The sequence below is a fragment of the Agelaius phoeniceus genome, chromosome 5 (assembly GCF_051311805.1).
Source record: "Agelaius phoeniceus isolate bAgePho1 chromosome 5, bAgePho1.hap1, whole genome shotgun sequence".
Lineage (NCBI taxonomy): Eukaryota > Metazoa > Chordata > Aves > Passeriformes > Icteridae > Agelaius > Agelaius phoeniceus.
In genome coordinates, this window is record NC_135269.1 from 7734089 (window position 1) to 7761763 (window position 27675).

Here is a 27675-nt window from a genome sequence, read left to right on the forward strand (position 1 = left end):
ATTGATCAGGCAGTAGATAAAACAGCAGAACCTTCTGACTTGCTAGTTAATCCCCGGGTGAACAACTTTCTTCCTCCTGTTCTTTCATGCTACAGCCCTGATGTCATGTTTAGGTCGCCTATGGCTGCCTCCCTGCTTCTCCTTTGAGGTGACTTACCGTGGGTTCAGCATGAATTAGCCCAGAACTGCAATTTCACAAGGTGTGAACAATCGGAACTTTCATCCTTACTCCCTCTCCCAATGATCACTTGATTGAATTAAACCTTGATTTGTTGCAGCACCCTTTTCCCCCAGGCTGGGGGTTGTGCTGGCTTTCTCTGCTTGGAAGGAACAGAGATCCCTGCAGGCTTTCTTCTAGCCACAAGTCACAGAGCAGATCCCAAGCCCTGCTCCTGAACAACAGCTCCCATGGATTCCTCATGACAGCAGCAGGATAAACAGTCTAGGTGGTCACAGATGTGAATGACAGTGTGTCTTCTGAACAGTTGTCGGGACAGAGGAGTAACACAGACAGGCAAATCAAGCCCCTCCGTTAGGTAAAAAGGCTTTCTGAACACACAATGAATCTCAAAAAGTCATCTATACCTAAGATCCATGATTTCACAAAGCTGAGAAACACTCAACAGAAACTAAGCCCAAGTGCTCCTTACTCAGAGATGCCTGCTCTAAATTAGGCAGCATTTAGTGAGAATCTTAAATCAGGTGGGAATGTAAAGGTTCACATGGGAAGGCTGCACAAGGCACCATCTACCCATAACACACGAGATCCAAACACTGAAGTGTTGCTGAAGTGATCATCAGTTCTGGATCGCAGAACTGTTATTCTTTGCCAAAATGGAAAAACCAGACCTGAGGTCAGATTTCATTAAATCTCCTTCTGGTTCAACCACGATATTAAAATCAACCTACAGCAACAGTAGCCCTCTGTTCTGAACTCATTTTGCCTCCCTTCCACACTGCAACTCCCTATTAGAAATTTGTTACATTAACAGCCATAGGGGGAAGAGCAAGTTGCTCTATTAATATATAAGTTACTTTTTAAGTTGTCCTTAAAAAAAGTTAAGTGCAGGGCCACACAGATACCACTGAAAGTATCAGCTTGGTCAAGCACAACCTAAAACTTAGTGCAATACTTTCCAACAGAGTGTGAAAATAGGAACACCAAGATTTTGTGGAAATACAGGAGGAGAGGCTAACACAGTATTTCAGGAAATAAGACACTGCCATTTGACATCATCCTGAAAGGAAGAAATAGAGCTCCAGTGATTCATCTCCCTACAGAAAGCAAAGTTGGGACTATATGGAAAGACTAGGAGAGACTCAGCCCCATGACAGGGGGTTGCATGTGACAATGTCCATGCTGTGGAGCTGGTGCCCAATTTCTCCTGTGACCAGGAAGATGTTCAGCATTAACATACCTGGGAAAGGGAATTTCTTCCAATAAAAGCGTGACTGCAGCTCTCAGTTTGTTGGGACTGAGATCAAGTTGGGGACTGCAGAATGAAGAAAAAAAAGAAAGAAAAAAAAACCCACCAAAAACAAACAAACAAACAAAAAAACCAAAAAAAAAAAAAAAAAAAACAAACCCTAACCAGAAGGAAGGAAAAGCAAGGAAAAGCAACCAAAACTACCAGAGGGGTGAGGGGTATGGGGTGAAGAGTGCCAGCTTCAGGAAAGCTGGGAATAAAGACAGGCATGTCCCTGCCTAAAACTTCTGCACGTACATGGCCCAGCACACCTTCTGCAGCCACGCTCATTTCCTCTGGGACACGATCCTCGAGGTTTGTTATCCCATCTGGAGTGAACAGTAAGCACAGAAAAGCATCAGAGAGATCCTCTGGCAGCACATCTGATGGAGCAAAGCCCACCATCACCCAACCCTTAAAAAGTTATTTTCCGGGGCACTTGCTGGGAATTGTCACCAAAATTTGCAAATTTCCTTGTTTCACACCAAGGTCACTTCATTGGTTTCAGTTTACAGTGGAGATTATTAAGTCTTTTAGTCAGGGGTTAGCAGCTTCCAAACCTCCTGACATACACCTATGTCGAATTCCTGTCTTCTTGCCAAGCAGCAATATGGAACAAAGTGAATTCAGGCAGGCACAAGACTTCCTGAATTTTTAGCAATGTTTTCAGGTTATTCTGTTTGCCCCTGTCAGAAAGACTTGGCTTTCCAACTATTACTTGGATTACTTTGCCCAAAAACCATGCAGGTACTGAAGCTGCATTTCTTTCAACACCTGATGCATCAAACAGGTATTGAGGCACATATACAAGAACCCCTCCCACAATTCTCTGTAGGACACAGAGAAATATGTGTTCTTAGACAGCTGAAGACCTATTTTATCACAGAGTGACAGGCCATTCCTTTTGTGCAAGCTTTGTACCCTGCACAGTCTGTTCTTCAGAGGGTCTATATTCATGCTCTTTCCTTCCAGAAGTTCTCTTGGACAAATTTACTTCTCTGTTCTCTGAACTTCTCTGTTCATCACAGGTAATAAAGAAGAAAAATGGCTTTTTCTAATATGACAAATGTAATCATGGCTGGAGGTGTGTGGATCCTAGAATTCACTAAAACCAGTGAACTGCTCTTCCTGGGTCACATGTTAGGAAGGCAGACACATAACATTTTCACAGTTCTGACTCTTTACCCAAGCAGCTCAAAATCCACCAAGAATTGGCAATATCCTCAACATGTCACAGATATTTAATAAACTTTTCTTTGGCTTTAGTTCTCCATCTGTCCAGTACACACAGACAGGTCTGACCAAGATTTCACTGAGGTCCAAAAAGAAAGTGTGGGCTCAGAGTAGAGTTGATTAAGCAGCAAAGCTGATGGGGTCAGCTTTGACAGAAATTGTATGTTGCCCATGTTTTTCAAAGTTTTTCAAAGGTCTATGTAGATAAGGCTTAAAAACACTGTGATGTTTCATGCCAGATTTAAATGTGTCCTTCCCTTCTGCACCTATACATGGCTCCAAGCACAGTTAATGAGTAATTACTTCACTCATGTTGGGAAAATTATGATAAAATGAGCACACAGCTGGGGGAGAAGACATAGTGCAAAGTTATTATGGCCTGCAGTTAAAAGCAGACTTCAAAGGAGGCAGCATGGTTCAGGTGTTAGATGGGCAGCAAAAAAGAAAACAAAAAGAGCAGGTGAAGATGTCTTCACCAGGCTCTGACAAAAGGAGCAAAAAACACTTGCCAATCCTTGCTTTTTCCAGGCCTGAACTAAAGAACAAAGATGCCCAAGCCATTGCAACCACATAGATAACCTGTTCCTTTCTTAATCCAAATCTCAGGTTTTGCCTATCTATTGGGAATTTGGGGGCTTTTAACACCTTTTTTGGTGTAGTGATTTTTGTAGTAGTAAAAACACTGATTTAGTCAACAGATCAGTGCAAAGGTGATGCACAGGCTAGAGAGCTTGGTATCTCAACCAGCCTGGGGAGCACATCTCCATTACAAGTCCCTTTACCAGCAGAATCTGAGTATTTCCCTACAACTCTCCTCAAACAAAAACCATCTTTGGCCTGAACAACCTCAGACTGTTGCATCTGGGCAGAATAAAACTTTCAGGGGAGCCTTCATCGGGCTCTTGACACAACCTTGTCATATTTGTAGAGATCACAGACTGTGTTTGAGGCACGACACAAAGTGAGACAAGGTATCACTAATGCTTTTATTGTAACAGCTCTTTGACCGTAATTTACATGGGAAGTTAAGGCATGAGGAAAATATTTCTGGTACGGCGCCCAGAAGCATGAAGGTCTTAAATTTTGTTTACATATAGCATGCCATTTCATTTGTAAGAATATAGTTCTATATCCTTACTAACTACCAGTGCCCAGATCCACTTCTTTGGCTCCAAGGTGCCTGGAGCTGGAAGACAGTGGCCTATGGCTCGGAAACCGTGTTTCCCGCTCGGCAGTGCCCGGCCGGCAGCTCCGGCCTCCCTCACTCCCGGTTCCCCGGCCCGGATCCCGGTTCCCCCTCCCCTGGCTCACGTTCCCCGCCCGGATCGCGGTTCTCTGCCCGGCTCCCCTTCGCCCCACAATTCCCGGTCCCCAGCTCCCTCAGGCCCTCCCTAGGTCCCCGTTTCCACCCCTACGCGGAGCTCCCAGTTCCTTTCGCCCCGTCTCCCATTCCTCGGTCCCTCCTCAGCTCCCATTGCTCCCCATTCCCGGTTCCTGTGTCTCTGCGCCCCCACATCCTCAACCCCCATTTCCCGTTCCTCCCGTTTGCCTCCCGATTCCCGTTTCCCGCCGGCTTCAGTTCCCTCCGGGGCCCACTTTCCACCCATTTACCGGGGCTACCCCTTTCCCTGTTCCCGGTCCCGTACCCGATTCCCCTTCCCCGTTCCTGGTTCCCGTTCCCTCACAGGGGGCGCCGGGCGGCCGGCAGGGGGCGCTGTGCGCCCGCGAACGCCTCCTGCCTTCCCTCACGCCCTGCTCCGGCTGAGGGGGACACCCAGGCATTCCCCGCCTGTCCCCAGCCCTCAGGACGGACACCCAGGCGTTCCCCGCGTGTCCCCAGCCCTCAGGACGGACACCCAGGCATTCCCCGCGTGTCCCCAGCCCTCGGGATGGACACCCCGGCGTTCCCCGCGTGTCCCCAGCCCTCAGGACGGACACCCCGGCGTTCCCCGCGTGTCCCCAGCCCTCAGGATGGACACCCCGGCGTTGCCGGTCCCGGGATGGACACGCCAGTGTTTCCAGCCCTCAGGGTATGTTTTTTTGCTCTTACATCAGCATGTGCTCAGCCGGAGGCGAGAGCCATGCTCAGCACGGCGCTGGCTCCTCGGGCATCACCTCTGCGAGCTGAGCAGAGGAGTTGATACTGCCGTGAGATGCAAGGTCATGCTTAGCCACAGAAGTTGGGTGGGAGAAGTATTTTGAAAGCAGCTTCTATTCAGGCACTGGCTGTAGTGGAAACTGTTGGCATTCTCAGTGGAATATGCAGTGGAAAATTTAATAGCAGTGTTAAAAAGACAAGGTGATGGATGAAACCTTTCATGAAAATAAGTGCATTTATTTTAATTTTTGCCCTTCTCAGCATGTTTTCTTTCATCAGCTTCCAAATGCTGATATTGTTTGGTGCCTCTGAAATCAGCAAGTTTCAAGTATCTCTTTGAGTTTCTTCAGCTGAGTTAATCCCCACAGGCTTTTCCTGAGTTTCCAATGTGGTATCTTCAGAGTATCTTGGACGAACTGTGCTCTGAGTTTCTTCAGCTGAGTTAGTCCCCACAGGCTTTTCCTGAGTTGCCCATCTGGTATCTTCAGACTGTCTTCGATGACCTGTGCTCTGAGTTTCTTCAGCTGAGTTAATCTCCACATGCTTTTCCCGAGTTACCCATCTGATATCTTCACAGTATCTTGGACGAATTGTGCTCATAGCTGTGAAAAGTAAGGATTTCAGAATTGAATTGAAAAACACGTTCTGAAGAAAGGAAGTTCCAGATGCTATGAGCCACTCTCGGGAAGTCTGGTAGCCGTAGGACAAACCATAGAGCACGATGAAGAAGGATGAGAGCACGGTTATGGTGAGAACCAGGCCCCAGGCCACAGGGACACACCACCACCACAGCAAGGGCTCGCTGTCCGGGATCTTGCGGAGCTGCCTGATGGTAGTGCTTAGTCTCCTGACTTTGGACAAGATGCTCCCTTCTAGGAAACTGGAACCTGACTTCTGGGGCGTTTTACCCACCTGAGGGGAGCTCACAGATGTCGTCTCCTCCTGTGTGTCAATTACATTTGCATCTTTTTCAGATACTATGCAATTATTCCAGTACGTAGAATCTACCTTTGGGTACATCTTAGTCACAACAGGAGGAGGATCCTTCTGGGAATACTTAAATAAGACAATTATTAACATTTCCACAGGGAGGGTAAGCAAAGCACATTCAATTCCTACTGATATTGATCTCATATACCTCAGGTATATTGGAGCTTCGTCATCCTTTCCAGCATTAAAGAACATAATGTTAACAAGCAAGGTGAATAATAGTACTGCTAAAAATGTACACAACCTTTGGAACCTGGTGAAAGCCCCAGCGTTAACAGGAGCAAAAATTGAGAGCCACAGATGGTACTCTGTTAGTCTCCTGTTAAAATGAATAAGAAAATAGTCGATTTTGGGTAGAGGTGTCTGGGGGTCTGTGACAGAAAATTTCAAGGCTCGTGAGGGATCGTTCTTGTCAAGGGAAAGCCATTTTCTGCACAGAAAGAACCAGACCTTCCTGGTGGACATGTCCTCAACTTCAGCTCTGCTTAAGAACCAGGTTGGAGATATGCCATCGTTATTGAGCCTGACCTTGAAGGAACTAATATCTCCCAATTTTTTCTTAGTAGTTATCAGAAAGCAATCAATGCTTCCCCGTTGGAAAGCTGGAGAAGGCTGGTGCCATAAACAACGGAATTTACTCCTGCCGTACTGGCCGATGAGCTGCAGGAAGACCTCTGCTTTGGTCCCAGCATTGCAGCGACTGCCTGTGTACAGAGTGACCAAAAAGCTCCCATCATCAGAGGCCTCATTGTCTGGCAGAACGATAATGTACTTGATCTCCCTCTCAGCCCTGTCTCTTCTTATAGCCCAGCAGCACAAAAGCAAGAAGATGATAAAAATACAGAGCACTATTATGAGGGTCAGTGGGTTTTTAGGTATGTCTGCTATCAGGTTTCTCCCCAGATCTACTGTGTTGGGAAGAACTACTACTTTGGCTGCCAGGAACCTGATGCTGGGTGCTGGAAGGGCTGACACACTCCTGCGACGCCGCATGGAGACACAGATACAGTGCACCTTCTCCCAGTTGGTCAGGGGACCAATCACACATGTCTCTTTGCTCCACTCATTTTCAATCCCATTCAGAAATAGGCACTGGTCATTAAAAATGTATATGCTCACCATTTTCTGGTTTGGGTACCTTAAGATATAGTGTGTCTTCAAGACAACAGTGATGTTCTGAGTGTCTGCACCACCTTTCTGCACTATGTCTACCAGCAGGGACTTTGGGAGACAGACTATATAGGGACCTTTAACGCTACAGTCATCAATGATTGTCTCATTTCCACTTGCAACTGTTTGCATGTTGTGAAAAGCAATAAATGAGGCCACGGGCTGAGCGCCAGTAAGATTGGTACCTGTAAATATCAGCACCTTGAAAGTAACTTTTAATTTTGTCATGATCTGGAAGTACATGCTCGTGGCAGTTTCATTGATCTCAAAATGAAATCCTCCAGTTGTGTAAGTTTGTGTTTTATCGGGTCCCATTAGTAAATTAAAAGTAGCAACTCCACCTTTCCTGGCAAGAAAAGCGTCTGCTCTTTCAGGCATGAATGGAACTAGATCCCCATCAGTCTTAGTCTCTGCCATTTTAAACCCCATGACCATTGATATAATATCTGATGTGTAACCTAACCATGGGAAGGGGCTGTCATCAAATTCAAAAACGGCAGTAGAAAACACGGTGTCCGGCGCCACTCCTGAAACATTTCCTCTTCTCATTATTGGATAAAAACAATTGTGGCAGGTGTCTGTTTCAGGCAAATAATTTGTAATGTTCCAGGCTTCATTTTTCTTCAGAGTGATATTCCAGTGTTCTGTTTCTATTAGAGTTTCTATTTCTTCAGGGACTTTTCCCCAGAAAACTACCTCTGTTACACCTTCCATGATGGAGAAAACATGTTGAATTCCATTTGCACTGACATTCTTGAGATGCAGAAGATCAGCTCTTAGGACATTGGACAAGCATCTTAGTATTCCACTGGTCTGAATTTCTGCTCCCTCAGACCAATGGATCTGACTCCTCTGTCTCTTCAGAATTCCTGTTACTTCTGTCAGTTTCCCAATGGCAAGGTCTTGTGACCTAACATTCATTTTCTCAACTGACTCTGTGATTTCAGAAATAACAGCCACTACTTGGTTGATTTCCATGATGCTATTTACTGAAATATTCAAGGCTGCTTTAACCACAGTTTCCCGAAGGTGAGCCTGGGGGAGCTGGACAGTTGGTATGGTTTTAACAGAGTTTAAGAGTGAGGCTGCAAGATAAATCAAATAACCAGCTCTAAGACGATCACCAATTTGCTGAGCAGATGTGGACACGCTTAAATGGCTTGCTGAATCCAGCAGGTCATGAAACACACGTACAAGGGATTGAGCTCTAAGTGGCCTCCTCACATAGGCACGTAAACTCACCTGGGTAAATGCCCTGAACGCATCACGGACTTGAACGTGAATTGTCAAACGGTACCAACGAGAGGGCATTCCAACTGGGAGAAAAGATGGAGGAGTTTTAGGCTCAGAACCAAAGTACAGAATTGTGCCAAATGTGTTTTCCACCACAGAACTTACTGTGGTAGTCTGGGGTATGTTGGAAGCTACTATCACTTTATATGTCAGAGGTAAATGGCTGTCAGAAAATCCTCTACACTTAACAACAAATTTTGTCTGAAAGGCAAACCCGTAGCGGGGTCTGATGTTACACCTGCCATCCTGAGGTGGAGTATTTACTGCAAAGGGTCTTCTGTAGGAGGTGGACCTACCATCCCAGGTAGTTACGCTTAAGTGAAGTATGTAGGTTGGATATTGAGGCTTTATGAAAGTCATAGCATGTATAGACAGGTAAGCCCCAGACCTCCCCGTTGATGTTTTGGAATCCCAATCAAAATCAATTTCATTAGAGGTGTCTGAAAAAAGGGACCAGTGATATAATGGCTTGTTGCTCGGTTTACAGTTTGAGCATTTTCCAGATAGGGCAAATCTCTCTGTTGGAATTAAACTGGTACCACAGTTTTCAAGGCATTTCACATCCAGAACGAGTGGAGGGCCAGGATCTATTTCTATAACTTGATCAGCATAAGCCATCCTTCTGCCCTTTTGAATCACCAGGCGAAAGTAGTATAAGGTGCTTCCTGGGAGGTATTCTGGTGGTATTGTTTGAATGGGACCTGAGGGTGTTATCCATCTCAAATCCTTCTGGAATGGATGGCATCTGTTTTTCCATTTGAATCTCATGGTTTTATAGTCTGCTAAGTCTTTAGTGCAGTACCAAGTAAATATCAATGGTCTTTCCTCTGAATCAGGATCAGAGGATGCAGAACCATCAAGAGTCCATCTATCAGAAAATTTCACTGTGCGGACAGAGCCTCCTGAGATGTTTGCCACTAGATCAGCTCTCTCAATCTGAACATAAATCATATCATGGGCCTTGAGGACTATTGAGGTCCTAACTGGGACTACCTCAGCAGTGAAATAAAACAGATACAACCCATAATCTAAACTATTAGCGGGAACAGTTAAATGTATCATTCTTACGCCAAACATGCTCGAAGTGTTTACTGGCTTTGACCAGTCCGGCTCAGTTTTTGTGTCCACGGCAGGATAGACTTGCCATTGAGGCCTGATAGATATGCCAATGTCGCAGTCTACGTTCAGCTTGACAAAGAGGAAAAATTCTAATGCCCTTTTCTTGTACAAGATAATGGATCTGGGAGTAGGTCTCTGAATCCAACACCTGAGTATCCTACAATTTTTTTGCTTACAAACCACTGGTGCTTCTATGGTTTTTGCAGTGCGGTTGTTGACCCTGACACTTAAAAGAGCCGGTGTAGGTGCACTGCTGGTGCAGTTCACTTTTGCCACAAACCCCGTGTATTTCTCTGCATCAAAGGGTAAAGTAGAGCGACGGACAAAACGCGTGGCATTTTTTACGTGGTCATTGTATGTGTATGTGCTTCTCTGGACAATATGGTCTTTTTTTGTGCCAAAAAGCTGCAGATAGAAGGTCCACTCGCACTGAAGCATCGGATGTTGTGTAGGGATAAACCACACTAAATAACTAAAGTTCTGCAGAACAGAAGGACGGGCACTGCTGAAAACGTGGATGTCAAGGTCTCTTTCTGCCAGTGACCTAATCAAAGCCCTCTTCTGATTCATATAAAGGTACATTTTGAACTTGTACCACTGTAAGGCCAGAAACTCTATAGTGAGTAAGTAGGAGAGCTCCTTGTATTGGTAGAACACAGTGTGTGTGTTGGGACAATCTGTGGAAAAAGTGCTGTTGTTGTCTTTAGATGTGTAAAATGTTCCCTGGCTGTACCTGAAAATGTAAGTGCTGCTCTTGGTCTTCCCTGGACAAAGGTCGACACGTATGGGAGTTTCTTTGCCAGCAGTTAAGCTCAAGGTACCATTGAGCAGGTGCAGTTCCCCCATCAATTCCTCAAACCTCTTTCCATCAACATGGAAATAAACGCTGGCCACCACTATCTCATCCAGGCTCTGAGGTGTAGAAATGGCACAGAAGTTGCTTGGCAGTGTAAATGAACTGTAGGAGCAGAGCCAACCTCCTATAGCCTGTGTGTCCACCAGTCTGTAGGCAAGTGTACTCAGGGTAAGGGGCTGAAGCCACCAGGACAAGCTGAGGGGCTGCTGAGGAACACTAAGGAGCTTGGAGCTGACACTGAGGACATGCACCAAGTCAGGCTCCACCTTGAGAGAGAGGTTGAGGCTTATGTGAGGCATCTCCTCAACACTGACCGAAGCAACGTGGATCCCGGGGTGCCTGTAGCGCACAGTCAAGCGGTAGCTGTAGTAGGTGGCACAGGTCTGTTCCAGCTCAACTGTTGGATAGACAGCAGGTGATGTTGTGTCCTGGTGCTCACTGCTGGGAAGGAGAAGGCTCGAGGGGACACCTCCCCGGCTGCTGAAGCGGTACTGCCAGCCAGCACTCTTGAGGCGTGCACACCAGCCCAGCTCCACGGGCTGCCACGCTTGGATAACGTGTGTCTGCGGCCAAAGCACGAACAGCCGCATATCCTGCTCGGCGATCTCCACGCTCACGTTGCGGTGAAAGCACTCGGGTGCAGCGCAGGAGGCAGACGAGCACTGCACTGTAAGAAGGCTGGAAGCCCCGGATGAGGGAGCTTCTGTCTGCAGTACCACCTGGCCTGACCAGCGTGAGATGTTCCTCAGAGAGGCCCCGTTCAGGTACCAGAGGCAGCAAGGTGGGGATGGTGGCTGCCCCACGTCCCCCTCTACCTCCAGCCCTGCTCCTGGGGCGGGCTGGTAATGCAGGGTCACGGTGCTGTTCCACAGGCACGACACCCTGTGCTCGTTGTCCTGCCGCTGGAAGACTTGGCCGTGAGGGCCCGGGCAGCTGACCCGCAGGGGTGACGGCTGGAGACGGACAGGAGACGCCGCCGAGCCCCGGCGGCAGCAGGCGAGCAGCTGCAGAAGGAGGAGAAGGAGGAGCGCGGCCATCGCGGCCAGAGGGGACGGGGCGGAGGACGCGCGGCCTGCCGCGGCTGCTCGTTGGGGTGACCCAACGGCTGGGACAGCAGCCCGAAGGCACCAGAGCCTCCTCCGCAGGGCGGCTGGTGAGAACACTATTTAACCTCGGACACCGGGCCGGGCCGGAAGAAGGAGCAAAGACTTGGGGGCCAATAATCGCCACCGAACTGCGACTGGCGTCCCTCAGCGACGGCGCGGGGACTCCGCGCGTACCCGGCACGCACCGCCCGCCGCTCGCGCCGCTGGCGGCCCCGCCCCCGCTCGCGTCGGAGCCGCGGAGCGGCGAGATTGCAGCGGGACCATGGCTGCGCTGAGGGACTGCAAGGTGAGGGCAGGGCTGGGGGGCTGCGGGGGGACCATGGCTGCGCTGAGGGACTGCAAGGTGAAGGCAGGGCTGGGGGACTGCGGGGGGACCATGGCTGCGCTGAGGGACTGCAAGGTGAGGGCAGGGCTGGGGGGCTGCGGGGGGACCATGGCTGCGCTGAGGGACTGCAAGGTGAGGGCAGGGCTGGGGGGCTGCGGGGGGACCATGGCTGCGCTGAGGGACTGCAAGGTGAGGGCAGGGCTGGGAGGCTGCGAGCGGCTGGCGGCGTGAGGGCGGACGGGGCTAGGGGGCTGCGGGGGGACGGCAGGATGAGGGGCTGCGGGGGGACGGCACCGCTGAGGCGCCGAGCCAGCGCGGCTCGGTCCTGCCCGTCCCCTGTGCCCAGGGCCGGCGGGGGCCTCCGTGGGGTCCCGGGGGCTGTGACGGGCTTTGGGGCTGTGGCGGGCGGGGAGCTGAGCCGGGCTCGCTGAGGCTGGAGCTCAGCTTCATACACTCGGGTGGGTTCCGGAGGAGGGAAGCTGCTCTGTTGGGATCTGGAAAAGGGCTTCTCCTTCACCCATCTTTTCTACCGGGGAAACTGACCCATATGTGAGCATTTCTGGGTCTTGTTCCCAGCGCAGGGGTCCCACGGCACCCACCTGCCCCCTCCGTGGGCCTCAGAAGTGGGTCAGGCCTTCGATTAAATCAGCCTCGGGTCAAAGGGTGCAACCTGCGGGAGCTGCTTACTGATTAAGTAATTTGAGTGCTCTCTTTCTGACAAACTCCTTTTATGGTTGTGTTTTGGTTAATTAGGGCAGTGGCAGGTTAAAACAAAGTCTTGAAGATTGTGTGAGAGGTGCGTGGTTGACAGAGCTTTGGGGATCTGTCACGCAAGGAGTTCAGTAGGTGCCAACTGCAGCCCACAGAGAGCACAATTCTCAGAGCCAGCTAAGATTCTAGCAGAGGAGAAAATACAAATAAACAGTCAGCAGATCTCATGACTGAACTCTAATCTTAGAGCAGGGGAAAGGGCAGGGCTTTGGTCACACCAAGAAGCAGTGAGAAGAGCAAAGGCCATGACTCTCTAATACAAGAGGAAAGACTCTCTCCTGGAGTTAGAGGGAGGGCTGTGGGAGATCAGTATAAGAGAACCCAAAGGGAGCCTCTGTGGGAAGGGGAACTGATGATCCTTACAGACTCTTGAAGCTGATTTTTGCCCACTCACACTCCCTCCTGGACTTCTTCAGTCACAGTCTGATAACTCGCTAGAGAGAAGCCCCAGGACCTGAGTGTTCCAGTAGTCTGGGCAGGACCTCTTATGTATGTCCTAGAGGACAAGGGGTGCTGCCTTTTCTGTGATCCCAGTAGTTCTTTAGCTCTCAGTTGGCAGTGACAGATTAGGTTTGGAACACATCTTTTACATCTCTTAGGAGCCAGAAGCTGCTGTGGGATGGTTCCTCCCTGTAGCCCATTGTCCTGATGTGCTAGCAGTGGCACAGAGTAGTGGCATCCCTGATGTGACACAGTCTTGCTGCCATTCTCCTGTTGCCAGAGTGGGAGTTTCCAGTGAGTCAGGTGGGCTGTAGCCATAGCAGGACAGAGGCTTTCCAGAGTGGCTGGAAATAGCACATACCTCAGCTAGATCAGCAGTGTCCTTAGAGATAGATGCAGGCACATTTTCCACTAACCTTTGTTCTGCTGGTTTGTTCTGGTGCTCACACACAGACTTTTCCATTCTTGTGAATCAGCATCAAGTCCCCTTAGAATGGGACATCATTTTCTGCTTGGCAAGCACCTCAGGCTGTTGTGTAAAACAGTAAAACAGGCAGTGATGCAGAGACCTGCTCCAAAGGAAGCTTGTTTTTGATGACTGATGCTGAGGGTGGCTCCTGGCCTACTTTGCTGGGCACCATGGAAGATAGCCAGTAAGTAGCAAGCCTAACCTTGCTACCTGCTTGGCTTTTCTCTTTCTTCTTTTTCTGGGTGATAAATGGCATAGAGAATAAAAATTTTCAGCTCCCATGAGGCTGCTGAATAGAGCTTAAAGACTAACTGGCAAAAAAAGATAAAGGGATATATATATAAAAGATAAAGGTTTATGTAGGTATATATAAACCTATAAAGATATATTTATAAATAAATGTATATATATATAAAAGATAAAGGTTTAAAGGTATGCACACAGGATTATAAACATGGCTGGAACCAGTGGAGAAACAGATAAGAAGGACTGCAGTGTTTTTTTGCCAAGTTACATAACTCAGAAACAATAGCACATGACCAAAGAAAAAGTTCAAGGAAAGGTCACCTTTAATATCAAAGCATTCAGTGAATATGACCACCAGAGACCCCTTTTTATGACTCTCCAGGTCCAGAAAAGAACTTCCAACAGGAGGAAGATGCATGAAAATTCATTCTAGGAATTAGTTCTGTGTATTAGATAAGAAGCATGTATTAATAAATATGTATGATTATGGTGGATAAAGAAAGACTTTGTTGCAAAGTCTCACCACACCCACAGAGCAGAGTGTGTCCTGTACAGATAACAAATGCCTGCTTCCTAGTGCTTCAAATTGTGTTAGGAAGTTTATTCCAGCCAATTTCAGTATTGTGGATGTAGTATGAATTTTAAAGAAAATGTGTAATTTTAGATTCAGGTCTAGTCTTTCAGGCATGTAATTTGAAGACTCAGTTGCTTTAGCTGTTGGAATGTGAGCCTTTAATCCAATCACAGTGGGAAAGCTTTAGGATATATTAACAAAGTTGTCTTTGCTGGGTTGCTTAAAAATTTTGACGGATTATTATAGCTAGGAAATGCTTTTAAGTGTAAAATGAGAAGAGCTGAATTCTTGCAGCATCAGGAAGGACTAAGCCCCCATTAGGAGAAATCTGAATTAGCTTGCCCCAGGTCTGTTTTTATAATAGTTGTCTATCTTCCATATTCTGTGTACTGCATTAAAGTAATGCTGAAGTGATCGGGGCAGCTTCTCAAATGAACTCTGCTCATTTGCCAACAGTCAGCCAGGAGATGTTGTGCCTCAGTCATGTTATGCTGCTAGAAACTGTGGCAGCCCAATTCTGTTTTGCTTTTTAGCTTTATCCATTTCCCATGTTCTTACTGTTGTTAGGCTTGTGTGTATAAATGTGTGATCCAAATTTTCAGTTGGTTAACTCCAGAGACTGAGTGGATTTGCTCTGCCAGGCTGTTTGGTCTGCAAGTTGATTCAGAAGAACATTATTGTTTGAAGAAGATTACAGATTTATAGATTATAGGGTTTTATTTTACCATGTTTCTACTTCACACGAGGTGTGCCTGTAGCAGAGGAACTCACCAACAGCTCTAAAGAATTCAGAATGACAGGTGCTGGGGCAACCCATCGAGATCTTCTGGTACTTGTTGGCTTCTTTAGTCTCACTATTAGCTCCAACTAATTGAGTGTTGATGTAACTGCAACTGAACAAAAGGTTTGTTTCTGCCTCACACTGTGCTTCCAACTTTTCTTTTTAAAAGTGCACAGGGGATGAAAATACCAGAACAGCTTCATTTTGAACATCTGTCAGTGTCAGGAAGATGAGGGTGTAAAAGGAGCACGTTTGTGTTTGTTTGTTGTGCAGGCCTGGCAGGATGCTGGACTTGTCCTGTCCACGACCAGCAATGAAGCCTGTAAGCTCTTTGATGCTGTGCTGACACAGGTATGACTGAAAATGGGATTCAAAGGGACTCGTGCATGGAACACTCTTTACTGTAGCTGATACTTAAATTTCTTATCAGCTGGGAGAGCCTCAAAATGAGGCCACCACAGGAGTTCAGCCTTTAACTGGCTGCAGCTTTTAGCAGAGGGCTGTACCAGATGCTGCAGCCATGGTGAAAACCTCAGCCAGTGAGCTCATTCCACTTGATGCCAACACATCAGCCAAAAACCCTCTAGAAATCCAGAGTAATTGGTTCTGCTGGTGACTGAAATATATTAAACCCCAGTTTTTCTGGCTTTTTACTACACTAAACCTTCCAGAATGCAACATTTGTCTTTTAGTCATTTGCCTTGCTGTTGAATTTTAAGTGTCTGTGAGAACAAAAAGAAAAAATCCTCCTTATCATAGAGGATTTCTCCACCCTCTCTTGCTCTGCCTCTCTTATAGTATGCAACTTGGACCAATAATGAGAGCCTTGGAGGTATTGAAGGATGTCTCTCCAAGCTAAAAGCAGCAGATCCAAACTTTAGTGAGTATAACCTTTGATTCTGAGCATTGGAAGTGCTGGGTTAATGCCTGTTGTCTTAGTATTTAACTGACTTGGTTTATTCAAGGGGAAGGTGATAATTTATAGAATTCTGTAAAACTTCCTCAAACTGTAGAGCAGGCAGAATGCTTTTGTGTGGTGTTTTTTTTCTTTTCATTTCACATAATATTTGAGTGGCTGTCATGAAAACCTTCTGAGAACTTTAGGCTTGGGAGACTTCCAGACCCCTGTGTCCACAAGTCAGCTTTATTGAAAACGCTCAGCTCCTCTGGTGTTTTGTGGAGCTGAAGGCTCTGCCGTGAGCTCAGCTGGTGCTGTGCTGTTTCCTGCAGCAATGGGACATGTCATTGCCAATGGCTTGGAGCTGATTGGCACTGGCAGGACCGTGAGGCTCGACAGGGAGCTGGACAGCGCCGTGAGAGCCATGGTGGCACTTTCCGAGTCACAGCCACTGACAGAGCGGGAGAGGCTTCATGTGTCGGCGTTGGACGTGTTTGCCAGGGGGTGAGTCCTGTGTCACCCTGCTCGAGGGGCTGGCAAGAGTTCCTTTGTCTGCTGCAGTGAAGTGAAGGTTGGCAGTAGCAGTGTGTCGTGGTGGCTGACCTCTAGCAGAGGATCAGGGTGAGATGTCACAGATTGTCCCTGAATTTCTCTCTTCACCCCAAGTGCCATGTCTAGCTGGTGAGCAGCACTGTAGAAAGTAAAGTGCTCTATTGCCACCACTTCCTAGTGTTAAGCACTCCAAGTTTAAAATGTGCAACAGATCCATCAGTGTGGTTTAGAACTAGGAAATGAAGTATTTTTCTGCAGTAGGGTACAGACTCAGATGCACAGACAGAAAATTACAGACTTATCTCTCTTGTCTCCCTATGTCAAAACCTATTTTCCCTGTAAAACAGGGAGGTAAGAGTGTCACACTGTGTGCTGTAGAGGCACACTCCTTCATTCCATATGATAAATCTGTATGAACTGCAGAACATATGGGCTAATGATTCACTTTCATTATTTGTTTGCCAAACAATTGGGCAAGCATGGATTTGCCTCACATCTCAGCAAAGGAAATGAGTAAGCTACTGAGGCCCTGCCACTGGGTTTGATTCCCACAAAGGAGAGAGAAGGCGTCTTTTTACATCCAAAGTTCCATTAATTATGGTGGGTCCCTCTAGGAACTATTCAACCCTGGAGGAAAATTTTTAGGTTTATGGTTTAAGCTTGTTTCATTTTCCTTGTGTGTTACAGTGATTTGGTGTAACCCAACACTATTTCTTTCATAAGATTTCTCAGAAGGTGCCAAATGAAGATAATCCTATTATTATCTTAGAAAAGACTAAAGAATTCCTTCAAGGAAGACAAGAAGTCATTTGGTGATGAATTTTCTATTTCAGCATAGTTTGAGTTCAGGACTAACAGTAGGGGCAGGCGTGTGTCCCCTCTTTCGGTGATGGAAATATTTTTTTTATTTCTAGCCAACTTCCAAAAGCTTGTGATCTATGGGAGCAGATTCTGCAGAGCCACCCCACTGATCTGCTGGCCCTCAAATTTTCCCATGACACTTATTTCTACCTGGGATACCAACGCCAGATGCGAGATTCTGTTGCCCGTGTTTATCCTTTCTGGACCCGTGATGTTCCACTGAGCAGGTGAGTCATGCTTCACTTGGAAATTGCTCTTTACCTGGTGTGCAAGGACTATGTGGTTTTTAAAAGTTCAGGATCTTTTGGAAATAAGACATGTAGACAAAAATCAAGAGTCTAGAAATTAATCAAACTTGACCACGGATAGAACGTGTATCCCTCTTGACACTGTTGGTGAGGGATTTTTCTTAAGTGAGCTGTGTCTCACTACTAACAAATATAGCACTTGGTGTGTAACACATAGGATAAAATCATGTCCTCACCCAGGGCAGTGGCAAAATTTCTTCATTTCTTCCAAAAAAATACTATTCATCTTGATCCACTAAATAAATCAGGTGCACATAACATCCCTATTTTTTTATTTTTATGGCTTAATGGGGATGATTTACAACCAGTTTTAAAGGGCCACTTCATGTAAAAGTACCCTCCTGTGGTTTTGTGGGCACTGGGGAAAATGTAGAAGATTGCCTTTGAGATGCTCAGATAGCTTTGGTGATAGCAGTGTCTCACTTCTAGTCTTTTAATTCTGCATCTTCCAGCTGTTTTGGAGATCAGCAGCTGGTTCTGTGTAGCTGGTGATTCCATCTCATCCAGAGATGGAAATGTCCCTTCTGATGTGCATGTTGTCACTGTTTGCCATACTGGTGTCTCAGGGTCACTCATTTCCTCTGAGAATTAGCTTGGTAGTTCTGTATCCTGTGAGCTTGAACCTTGTTGTAAATTGCTCTGCAAGGACTTTTTGAGTTAAATGCTCTTTCTAATATGTGTTTTCAGTGGACTAAGCCTTGTTATAAATGGATGATGTGTTCTTTTTCCCCCTTCTGTTAGCTATGTGAAGGGCTACTACTCTTTTGGACTTGTGGAAACAAACCTTTTTGACCGTGCTGAGGAGGTTGCCCATGAGGTAAACTGCCTGCTGTTGGTGCTGAGAGGCTTGAGAATTCTCAGACAGGGTGTTGGTTCCTGCCAGTTGTTAGTCAAAGCAGCAAAGAGATACAGCTCATCATGGAAATGCTCACAGATCTTTGTGAGACTTGTTGATAACTCTTTTCACATCTCTGCCCCACCAAGGCAGTTTCACTGGACTACATTCCCCTCACTTGCTCATGAGCATGCCCTGTCAGATGGGGTCAGAACACCCCTATAAAATCCATGTATCAGCCCACCTGCTGCTTCCCACATGTATAATTGGCTGTTTGCTCCTATTAAAGAATGTTGGATTGTTTTGACATAGTCTGCTCTCAACAATCAGTCCTGTTTGGCTTCCTGCTCCCTTTTTGTCCCCTAGATGCTTGTTCCTGGATTATTGAACGATTAGCTGTAACAATGTTCCTGGGGATCAGGATCAGCCAGCCTGTTTCCTTTCTATGAAGATAGTAATTACACTTGACTTTCTCCAGTCCTCAGGATTATCCCTGTCCTCCAGGAGTCTCAGACACAATTAATCTCTAATGGGTGTTCTTGGCAAAACTTCTGTTACATCAAATTGCTGAAAGTGAAAATAGAGACTAAACCCTAAAACTTAGCCTTTACTAACATGCCAAAAGCCTAATGGGAGCTGTGGGCCAAGGAAGAGGAATTGGCTGAATACTCATAGCTGGCCATTTTTTGGAAAAGAAATAGTTATCTGCAAGGCACTATATGATGGAATATATTGTGCCTGTGCCTGCAGTTCTTTCATTGATGCATGTCTGTGAAATAGGTGTCATTTCACAGTCATCATCAAAGCCTGTGTTTTAAAGTGTTATGCAGGTGTTCATCTCCCTGCAGCAGAAGTTGGGAAGTGAAGTCAGCCAAGAAACATTCTCTTCCTTTTCTGTCCAAATCAGACTTCTGGGCTGTGGTTAGTTGGAGTGGTACAAAGATGTACTTAACATGCAGCAAGTAAAAAGTAGTCTCTTGTTCCTAGATAAGCAGTGATAAATGTCTGCATTTGCAAGTTTGTAAGGCTCATCGTGTTTTCCTGTTTTTCACTCACAGGCTTTGGCTATAAATCAGACAGATGCATGGTCTGTCCATACTATAGCTCATGTAAATGAAATGAAAGCTGAGGTGGAGAAAGGCTTAAAATTCATGAAGGAAACAGAAAAGAACTGGAAGGTAAATGTTTTTGTGGCATCTCTGAAGAAGCTATTTTTAGGTTTTCTTTAATTCCTGTAGCCAAGTTCTTGAGTCTTCTGCCTGCAGTTCCTTCCTATCTGCAGACCTGTTACAATCAATGCAGACTTTGCATATTAGAGGAAATCCTACTTTGAGGTGCTGCTACTCTCCATGCAGCTTTTAAGCAAGAGGCAGGAAGAAGTGGCACGTTATGAGGCACATGACTGTCCCTATTTGTGATCTATTGTGTGGTTATGAAGGTAAAGTGACCACTGATTCTTTCACAAGCTTTTGACTTAGGCTGATGTATGCCCAGATAGTCAGTTGAAGGACCTGGCTAAATCTCCTCATGAGACCTAAGGTGAAATGGAAAATGGCACAGTCAAATCAGCTGTTTCAAAACACTAAAATACTTGTTTGCTTCTGGATGGGGAGGGGATTTCAAGAACAAAGAAAAGAGAAATTATGCTCTTACATATATTCTAATGTACTAATTACTTTTTAGTGTATCAGTTACCTTATATATCCAACATGTTTGATACCATCTTTCAGAGTATTGAACAGGTTAATTAGTCTGTTACATGGTCCTTTGCTGTAAATCAAGTTTTATTTTGTGTTTGATAGCATGTACCCAGTGATTAAGTTTGTTACATTCAGAGCTGACAGCTGTGAGGTTTGCCTTTGCTAGAATCCACAAGAGTCTATTTTGGAGTCATCTGAGCTGACTGTCCCACCTCACACCAAGAGCAGGACTGTACTGTAGTAAGACTAGAAAGGCTGCTTTTATGCTTGTTTGATTTTTTAAGTTTAGCATTCAGATACTGGGCTTGGAAGCGCAGACAGAAAACTCTTGCTTGAAGTTCACACCTGTCACTTCCCAGAAAGCATTTTGTCTTTTAATATGTTAGTTTTAATGAAACTGTGATTGACAGTTTGGGTGATACCTTAAAAACCCCAGTCAGTGATTTCTGGATCCATTTTTTTTTAACTCTTGGTTCTTAAAATAGTTGCATGTCTCTGTGATTCATACTCTTTTATCCAAATACAATCAAGTGCAAGCCCACTTCTCTCTAGCAGTTTAATCTTTTTCAGAGCTCAAATTTAGCAGCAGGGAAAGAGTTTTGCTTTATTTAGTGAGGTAATTCCGTAATCTTGTTTGTATGACATTTGGAATGGCAGTGTGATATTCAACTTGATATTATCAGTGTTTATGCCAAGCACATAACTGCTTCTGTTGCTTGGGTTTGGTTTGTGATTTAATATTAAACAAGAAAAGATTACCAGAATGTTTATCTTAGAAGCCCTGACATTTATTGGGAACTTTTACCTTTGTGCTTCCTGAAAGTGGTTGTTACAGTTGTCAGTATGACAATAAAGATGATTTTTCCACTTGTGAGACCATTAAGTTTAACTACAGAACCAGGAGAGAGTGGGAGGAGAGGGGTGAACCTTTCTGATACTTTAATTTTCACCAAAGGATTCTGGAACTACATTGGTCTGTTTTTGATGCATTCACAAAAATGAGCTGCAATTGCCTTGAAGTGCAGGCTGGGGAAGGGGATTGGAAGTTCTGGTGCCAGCTGGAAAGGACAGTGTGAAATTGGTGCAGTTCAGCAAAAGTTCATCTCACCTGATGAGCTGCCAGTGTGTTTGGCATCTCTTGCAGCTTCTGTAGCCTGTAGTAAAACTTGTTTAAAAAGTGATTCCTCTTTGTCTGAGGTAGGTTCTATGAATGGCCCTCAAAAGCCTCCATATCCTCCTCTCTCCACTATCTGGCCAGGTTACTTCAGACAGACAAGATGCCTAAATTTTAGATGAGACAAATCTTACTCTTAGAGATGTGGATTAAATTTCTTTTTTAAAAAGGCTGCTGAAGAAAGATGAATTCTGAGGCATCCAAGTGAAACTCTTATCTGAAAAATGATGTGGGGGGAACCTTGGGTTTGGGGTGTTGCCCTGAATAGCTACAAATGTACCAAATGAGAAGGTGTCCTTGCAGCTGATTTAAATTTCTTGTCTCTTTTGTGTCTCCTGAAGTACTCAGTTTTGCTGAAGGAGGAAACAGAAATCTGACTAGATAACTTGAAAAGGGGAGTTATTTTGTAAATAATTTTTTTTTCTCTCCAGAGCAGTGATATGCTTGCTTGCCATAATTACTGGCACTGGGCTTTATACTACATTGAAAAGGTATGAGATATTTTCATACATGTGCTTTATGGTCTAGATAAGTTATCTAAAGCTCTTTAAAAGGCAGAACTAACATTTCCTTGGGGGGGTCAGCTATTTAAAGGGATGTTTTTATAAAATAGCACAATTCTATATTTACAAAGTGGCATGGTCCTTTATTGTTGTTATTTTGAGAATTTTAATTGCATTGGTCATCTTTCTGAGAATGTTGAAATATTGCTTTGAGATTATTGCATGTTTGAAGATCCAATAGTCTTACTAATTACATTTAGCACAGTTATTTAATACCAAGATGAACGTAGATCTCTAATTTTGAGACAAAAATTAACAAAATTCTTAGCAAATTCAGTTCTCATTTTCTGGCCCAAAAATTTGCTGACTATAAAAAAAGAGGCCATAAACTCTAAATTGGGTTGCCAATGCTATTAATTATTGTAACTAATTCTTACTATTGAAAGCCTTTAAAAATGGTTGAAATTTTACCCAACCTGTCAGAATTTCCTTGGATTTAATGCTTAGCACTTGTGGGGCTCAGCTTAATAGGGAGATAAATGTGGCATCCTTGAGAAGGCAGCATCCTTTGGCCAGAAGGCAGAGGAACACAGAAGGAACATAATTCTCAACAGGAGTCCAATAGTTTATTTATTTTGTCACTTCCTATCTACATAACTTTTTTGAAGGCTGCTTAAAGCTGCTTTTTCCCATCTCTTTGCATACACCATGGGATGCACTGATTTTTGCAAATAGCTGTGAAAGGAACATTAGAATGAGAGGCAATACTTCTATGTTTCTCCTTCTTGCTCAACTTGTGCCAGTATTGGTACTTATTCTTAGTGGGAACCTCAACATACTGATCATTTTGCCTATTAAATCCAGGTTTTTCTGCTTTGAATACCTCAAGGTTTCTTTGGCTTTGTTTGTTTTGATCAGGCAGTCCTGAAGAGCTGTTATGATGTCTGTTAATGTGTTTGTCTCTGGTTGCTGTGTCTGCACATTAACCACACAGTCCTCCTTTGCTTTTCCAGGGGGAATATGAAGCTGCTTTGACAATTTATGACAAGCATGTGAGTAGGGGCCTTTTTATCTTTACTGAGATCATACAAGATCATGATGTGATGATGGTGATGTGTGCTTTCTTCCTTCTGTGTGACATTGAAACCTATCACAGTGCATGATCTGTGTATAAATATTGTTCACATCTGTTACCACAGTCTTTTAGGGAAACAACTTCTCAGCAGTTCTGGGGAAAATGCCCCAAGGATTGAGTGTTACATAGTTTGAGTGCTTGAAAGAGCTGCAGTGGTACTGATTTCCATTCTGTCCATGTTTCTTATTCATACCTTTCAAAGGTAAATTAGTCAAAGGACGTCTACAAAGATCTAGTTTTGCATGTGAGGTACAAAGTAAACTGAATTTCAAAACAACGTTTGTAAATAAGCAGTATCAATTTAGATAACGTAGCACATCTTTGTAAGGATTGTAAAAATACTGCAAGCATTAGGAAAGCTGCTGGGCAGATTTCTATCTGCTAACATTGATCCAGTGAGGTAATATTTGTGGCAGAATTTTGGAAAAAATAAAATACTGTGGTGACTCCCTATATTTACTGAGAAAACACATGTAAATCATATAAATTTCTGTCATTGCAAATTCCTTTATTCAAGAAAAATGCAATTAGAACTATTACAAAACAAGTAATTTTGAATTAATAGAAGGATAAAATTAATTTAGTACTGTGAAAATAAGTTTGATAATCTGAGGAAGATTTCACTAGTGCATCACTTGGCCAGCCTATGAGTCCTTGTGATTACAGATTGCTCCTGTGTGCCTGGCAAGTGGAAGCATCCTGGATATAGTTGATAACTGTTCAATGCTGTACAGGCTTCATCTGGAAGGTAGGATATCCTCTGGCCATTCTGTTTTATAACTTTTTCTTTTTCCTTTCCCCTGCCATTCATGTTGGGGAAGTATTTCAATATAATTGAAGCAAGCTCGATCAGTGTGGCAGAAAAAACTTGAGAAAAGCATCATTTTGAAGTTCCTAATGTCCATAAGCTTTATTCTTCCCAAAAGTTTCAATTTTCTATGCCAGTGTGGCATAGCAGTCAGCTCCAGCTAGCATAGGTCACATACTTCTTCTCTGACAGCTTCACTTCTATTGTTCCTGGAGTCTGAGGCTGAGCAAACAAGTGCATAAACCTCTAAAAACCCATAGCACTTTCTGGATGTAAATTTCCAGTCACATCCTTTTTTTTCTGTTTTGATCCTGATTGAAATAGTATGGGTGTATCATCCTCTGGCTTTTGTACTCCCCTAAGTCAGTGGCATTTCCCCTTTTAAGTCAGTGTTTATACACCAGGGTTCATGGCAGGGGACATGATGGGCAGACAGTATTTCACACTGTTCTGCTAAAACACTAATGATGTATTGGGGTTTTTATTAAATCCATCTTCTCACTCTGTCTGTGATTCCTACAGATGGCTCATGATGAACAGCACCTCCAAAACATTATGAGCAATCTCATAACAAAGCCAGAAGCTCACACAGTGCAGGCTAAAATAATGCCTTTAAACTCCTGACAGTCAAGAAACTCTTGGCCCACATAAGGCAGGCTGCAGCTGAGCATTATTGCTGCATACATTTTGCTCCATCAGGAAATGTTGAGTTCAGTGGGAATGCATTTTATGCTGAGTGGCTGACAGTAATTGCAAAGTTGTACCTTCTCATGTGGCAATGTTATTGAGAGAAGTGTTTTTTACTCTTAGGTGTAAAGCTTGGGAACAGGTGGAATGATCTGCTTGGGGTTGCAAAGAAGCACACCAAGGATCACATTCTTCTGTTCAATGATGTGCACTACTTGATGTCTTTCCTTGGAGCCAAAGACCACAAAGCTACTGAGGAGCTTTTAACAACTCTGCAGGAACTTGCCAGGTAAGCAATGGAATTCCTGCACTGGGTTCAGTGGACAGCCCTCTGAACTTCAGGGCAGTGATGCAGTGATGTCTCTGGCTTGCTGAAGCTTCAACACGCTGCTCCCTGCCTTAGCATGTCACTGGGACACATCTGGTTTAAGCAGGGCAACATCCAGCTAGGAGATCCAAACTATTGTCTATTTATTGAGTTAATGTCTAGAGAGGTTCCTCATGTTGTTGAGCAGAAATCTTTTGTGTTTGAGGTCATGGACACCACCTGAGCAGTTGCTGTCTGTTCCTTTAGTGAGGTCACACTGCTGTGTTACAGACAAGGAGTAAAGTGTATTAATAAGAACATTCTACAGGTTATGTCAGCTGGCTGTGGTGGATGTTTTCTGCTCTAGTTTAAAAGGTTAATAACAGAACATTAGTTGGTAGTGATATTCTAATGGCTACTCTTTGATGTGTTGTTAAGTCCTCCTGCAGGAAATAAGGCTTCAAGTACTACTAAAGTAATAATCTAGAATATTTCACTTTCAAATTAAGTTATTTGAAAAGGTTGAATATTTAAGTACTACATCCAAATGGTGAAGGTTTTGTGTTCCCTTAGGTATTAAATGACTGTGAATTGCCTTGTTTATTGTTTTTAGGGGTTGATATACAGATGCTTTAAATTCAATTTCTTCCCCCTACTACACTCTTTTTTCCTCTGTTTAAGCATCTGTTGCTTCCTTTGCCTTGAAAAAGAAGGAAGGAAGGAGAACCTGAAATTGTCACTATTTGTTCCTGACTATATGTAGTTTTGAGGAATACTGTAATTTTTAAGAATACTTATCAAAACAAATAACTTTCAAAGCAAGCCTGTCTCATTTAACTAAAGTAGAAAACAGCAAATATCTATTGTTATTTGTTCTATTATTTATATAAATATGTCAGGATATATAAAGTATAGAAAACTGTCCACCAGAGGCTTTAATGAACATGTGTTCATATATGTTATTTATTCTTTCGCCCAGTGCTTCCTTTCACTTAATTTCAGCCTTAATAATACAATACATGTGTACATTTTTAGCTGTAATTTGAAAATTATAAAGCTTCATTTCATTATTTGAGAAAGCAGGCTGTGAGCTGAAGGGACTATATTAATGATTGGATTAATTTACGTCTATCACAAATATGTAATATATAAATGATACCCCAGAGGCGTTTTGTATGTGTTAAGAAAGCAGTTTTACAACCTGGGCACAAACAAACATCTGGCATTGCACCAGTATTTTTGCCTGGCCTTAGCCATGGAAAGTTGCTGGGAATTTGTCGGGTGTCCCATGGCGCTCTCTGGTGGTTGGTGTTACAGGCTCCTTTCCGTGGAAATGCTGGACGAGGCGTGGAAATGAGGAATTGTTCCATCATTTTCATCACTGGCTGTCTCAAGCTGCTTCAAATGAACATCTATTGTGCACTTTTATCTTTCTAGGATGCCACAGTTTGTTTAAGGAATGATAAGCACATAGGGCAGGGTTGCCTACTGGATAATGAAGGCTGGCCCAGGGAAAGAAAAGGAAGTTTTGTAAGGCTGACTTGAGAAGGAGCTGGCTTGCAAGGTCATGACTGGGAGCTGTGTGCAAGGACTGGTGGCCACATGTGGCCAGACAAAGGACTAGCAGTAGGATGTTCTGGTGGGGTCAGCACAAGAGAAACTGCAGTTTTCTTACTCTCCTAGCCCAAACTGTTCATTGCAGAGCTAGGAGGGGTTGGGCTTGTGCCTTTTGTGGGTATATTCAGGAGGATAAAAACTGATTGCTGGATGAGTAACAAAAAGGTGAAAGTAGCATAACTACACTGAAAGATACGACCTAAGTCAAGTACCTGAAACATCAGGCTTTGTACAGAAAAAAAAAAATAAAAACCTGTCTGCAGGCAGGGGCAGACTAACATTGGAATATGGCTATTTATGCTTTGGCTTATGGAAGTTAACCACTTTTTCATTCTACAGAGCACCTCGTGAAAACCACCAGCTTTCCCTGGCTCCTCGTTTGGGGCTGCCACTGTGCCAGGCTTTCATGGAGTTTGAAAATGGGAATTGTGACAAAGCTGTCGACCTGCTCTACCCAATCCGTTATGAACTAGTCCAAGTGGGAGGCAGTGATGCTCAGGTAAAGGAGATCCAGAAAAGACTTTTTGATGTGACTCAATCCCCTCTCAGTAGCCACCATGAAGCACTTACCTCATCAACAGCATTCAGTGTTAGACAATGAAAAGCTGAACTCTGCTTGTCACTGAATCCTGTTTGCAAACACTTACTAGCAGGGTTAGCTATTTATTTTTAATGTTGATTTGTTTCCTTCCTGTGAATTTAATAGTTTGGTAACCAAGACATTGTAACCAGCAATACATTAAAAATTACTTATTAGTTTGTATTTTGCTGACTTTTTTTTCCAGAGAGATGTTTTCAGCCTGTTGTTGATTCATGCTGCTTTAAATTCTAAATCAAAGGCCAAACGAAACCTTGCAAGGTGAGTATTTCCCCTGATAAATACTTGTAGAAGTAACACTGTTGCTAAAAGTAAGGAGTAATGAATATACTCTAAGTATAGAAGTAAGAATATATTCAAGTCAGAAGTAATGAATATATTCAAACCAATAAATTTAAGGCTAAAATTATATGCAAGCATTTGTGTTAAATGTAGCAACACTTAACCAGGATAGAAAGTACAACAGCTTCCAATTCCAAAGGTCCACTCTTTCAGCCTGGATGGATGATCTGTGTATGTTCAAGGGCAGTTGATTTTCAAATGGTTCCGGATTTTCAAATGGTTCTGTCTTCAACTATAGCCTGTTGACCACGTGTGTTATGGACTGCTAAGCTTCTGTGAACTGCTGCAACTCCAGTCAGTGCCACTGCTGACATCTGCTTTGCTGGGGGCTCAGAGGTGTGCTCTGCCATGTGGGCTTGCCCCTCAGCACGGAGCACAGCCTGTCTGGCAGAACAGTCCATGTTTATCACCC

At 44.4% G+C, this 27675-nt stretch overlaps 2 protein-coding genes across 4 annotated transcripts in view; one reads left to right on the top strand and one right to left on the bottom strand.

Moving 5' to 3' along the window:
- Positions 1-5006: 5006 nt before the first annotated feature.
- Positions 5007-11270, bottom strand: PKDREJ (polycystin family receptor for egg jelly). The gene has a single exon (XM_077178250.1). It carries the CDS (start codon positions 11260-11262, stop codon positions 5122-5124), a length of 6141 nt encoding a protein of 2046 aa, XP_077034365.1. The 5' UTR covers positions 11263-11270; the 3' UTR covers positions 5007-5121.
- Positions 11105-27675, top strand: part of TTC38 (tetratricopeptide repeat domain 38) — a 40723-nt gene continuing 24152 nt past the window's right edge. The window contains exons 1-13 of one of the 3 annotated variants that reach the window (XM_054631485.2): positions 11105-11617; positions 15212-15289; positions 15737-15818; positions 16169-16340; positions 17303-17476; positions 18299-18374; positions 19451-19570; positions 21698-21757; positions 22783-22821; positions 23571-23652; positions 24523-24688; positions 26663-26822; positions 27109-27182. In XM_054631485.2, the coding sequence (XP_054487460.2) occupies positions 11594-11617; positions 15212-15289; positions 15737-15818; positions 16169-16340; positions 17303-17476; positions 18299-18374; positions 19451-19570; positions 21698-21757; positions 22783-22821; positions 23571-23652; positions 24523-24688; positions 26663-26822; positions 27109-27182 (1307 nt within the window). In that variant the 5' untranslated portion in view covers positions 11105-11593. Of the gene's footprint in view, positions 11618-11783; positions 11846-15211; positions 15290-15736; positions 15819-16168; positions 16341-17302; positions 17477-18298; positions 18375-19450; positions 19571-21697; positions 21758-22782; positions 22822-23570; positions 23653-24522; positions 24689-26662; positions 26823-27108; positions 27183-27675 lie in introns of those variants that run through there. The other 2 variants (XR_013182282.1, XM_077178254.1) reach the window with 2 other exon arrangements.

Bases quoted from the DNA above. Each gene is read 5' to 3' on its own strand.
- PKDREJ (XM_077178250.1), bottom strand. From the start codon at position 11,262: ATGGCCGCGCTCCTCCTTCTCCTCCTTCTGCAGCTGCTCGCCTGCTGC.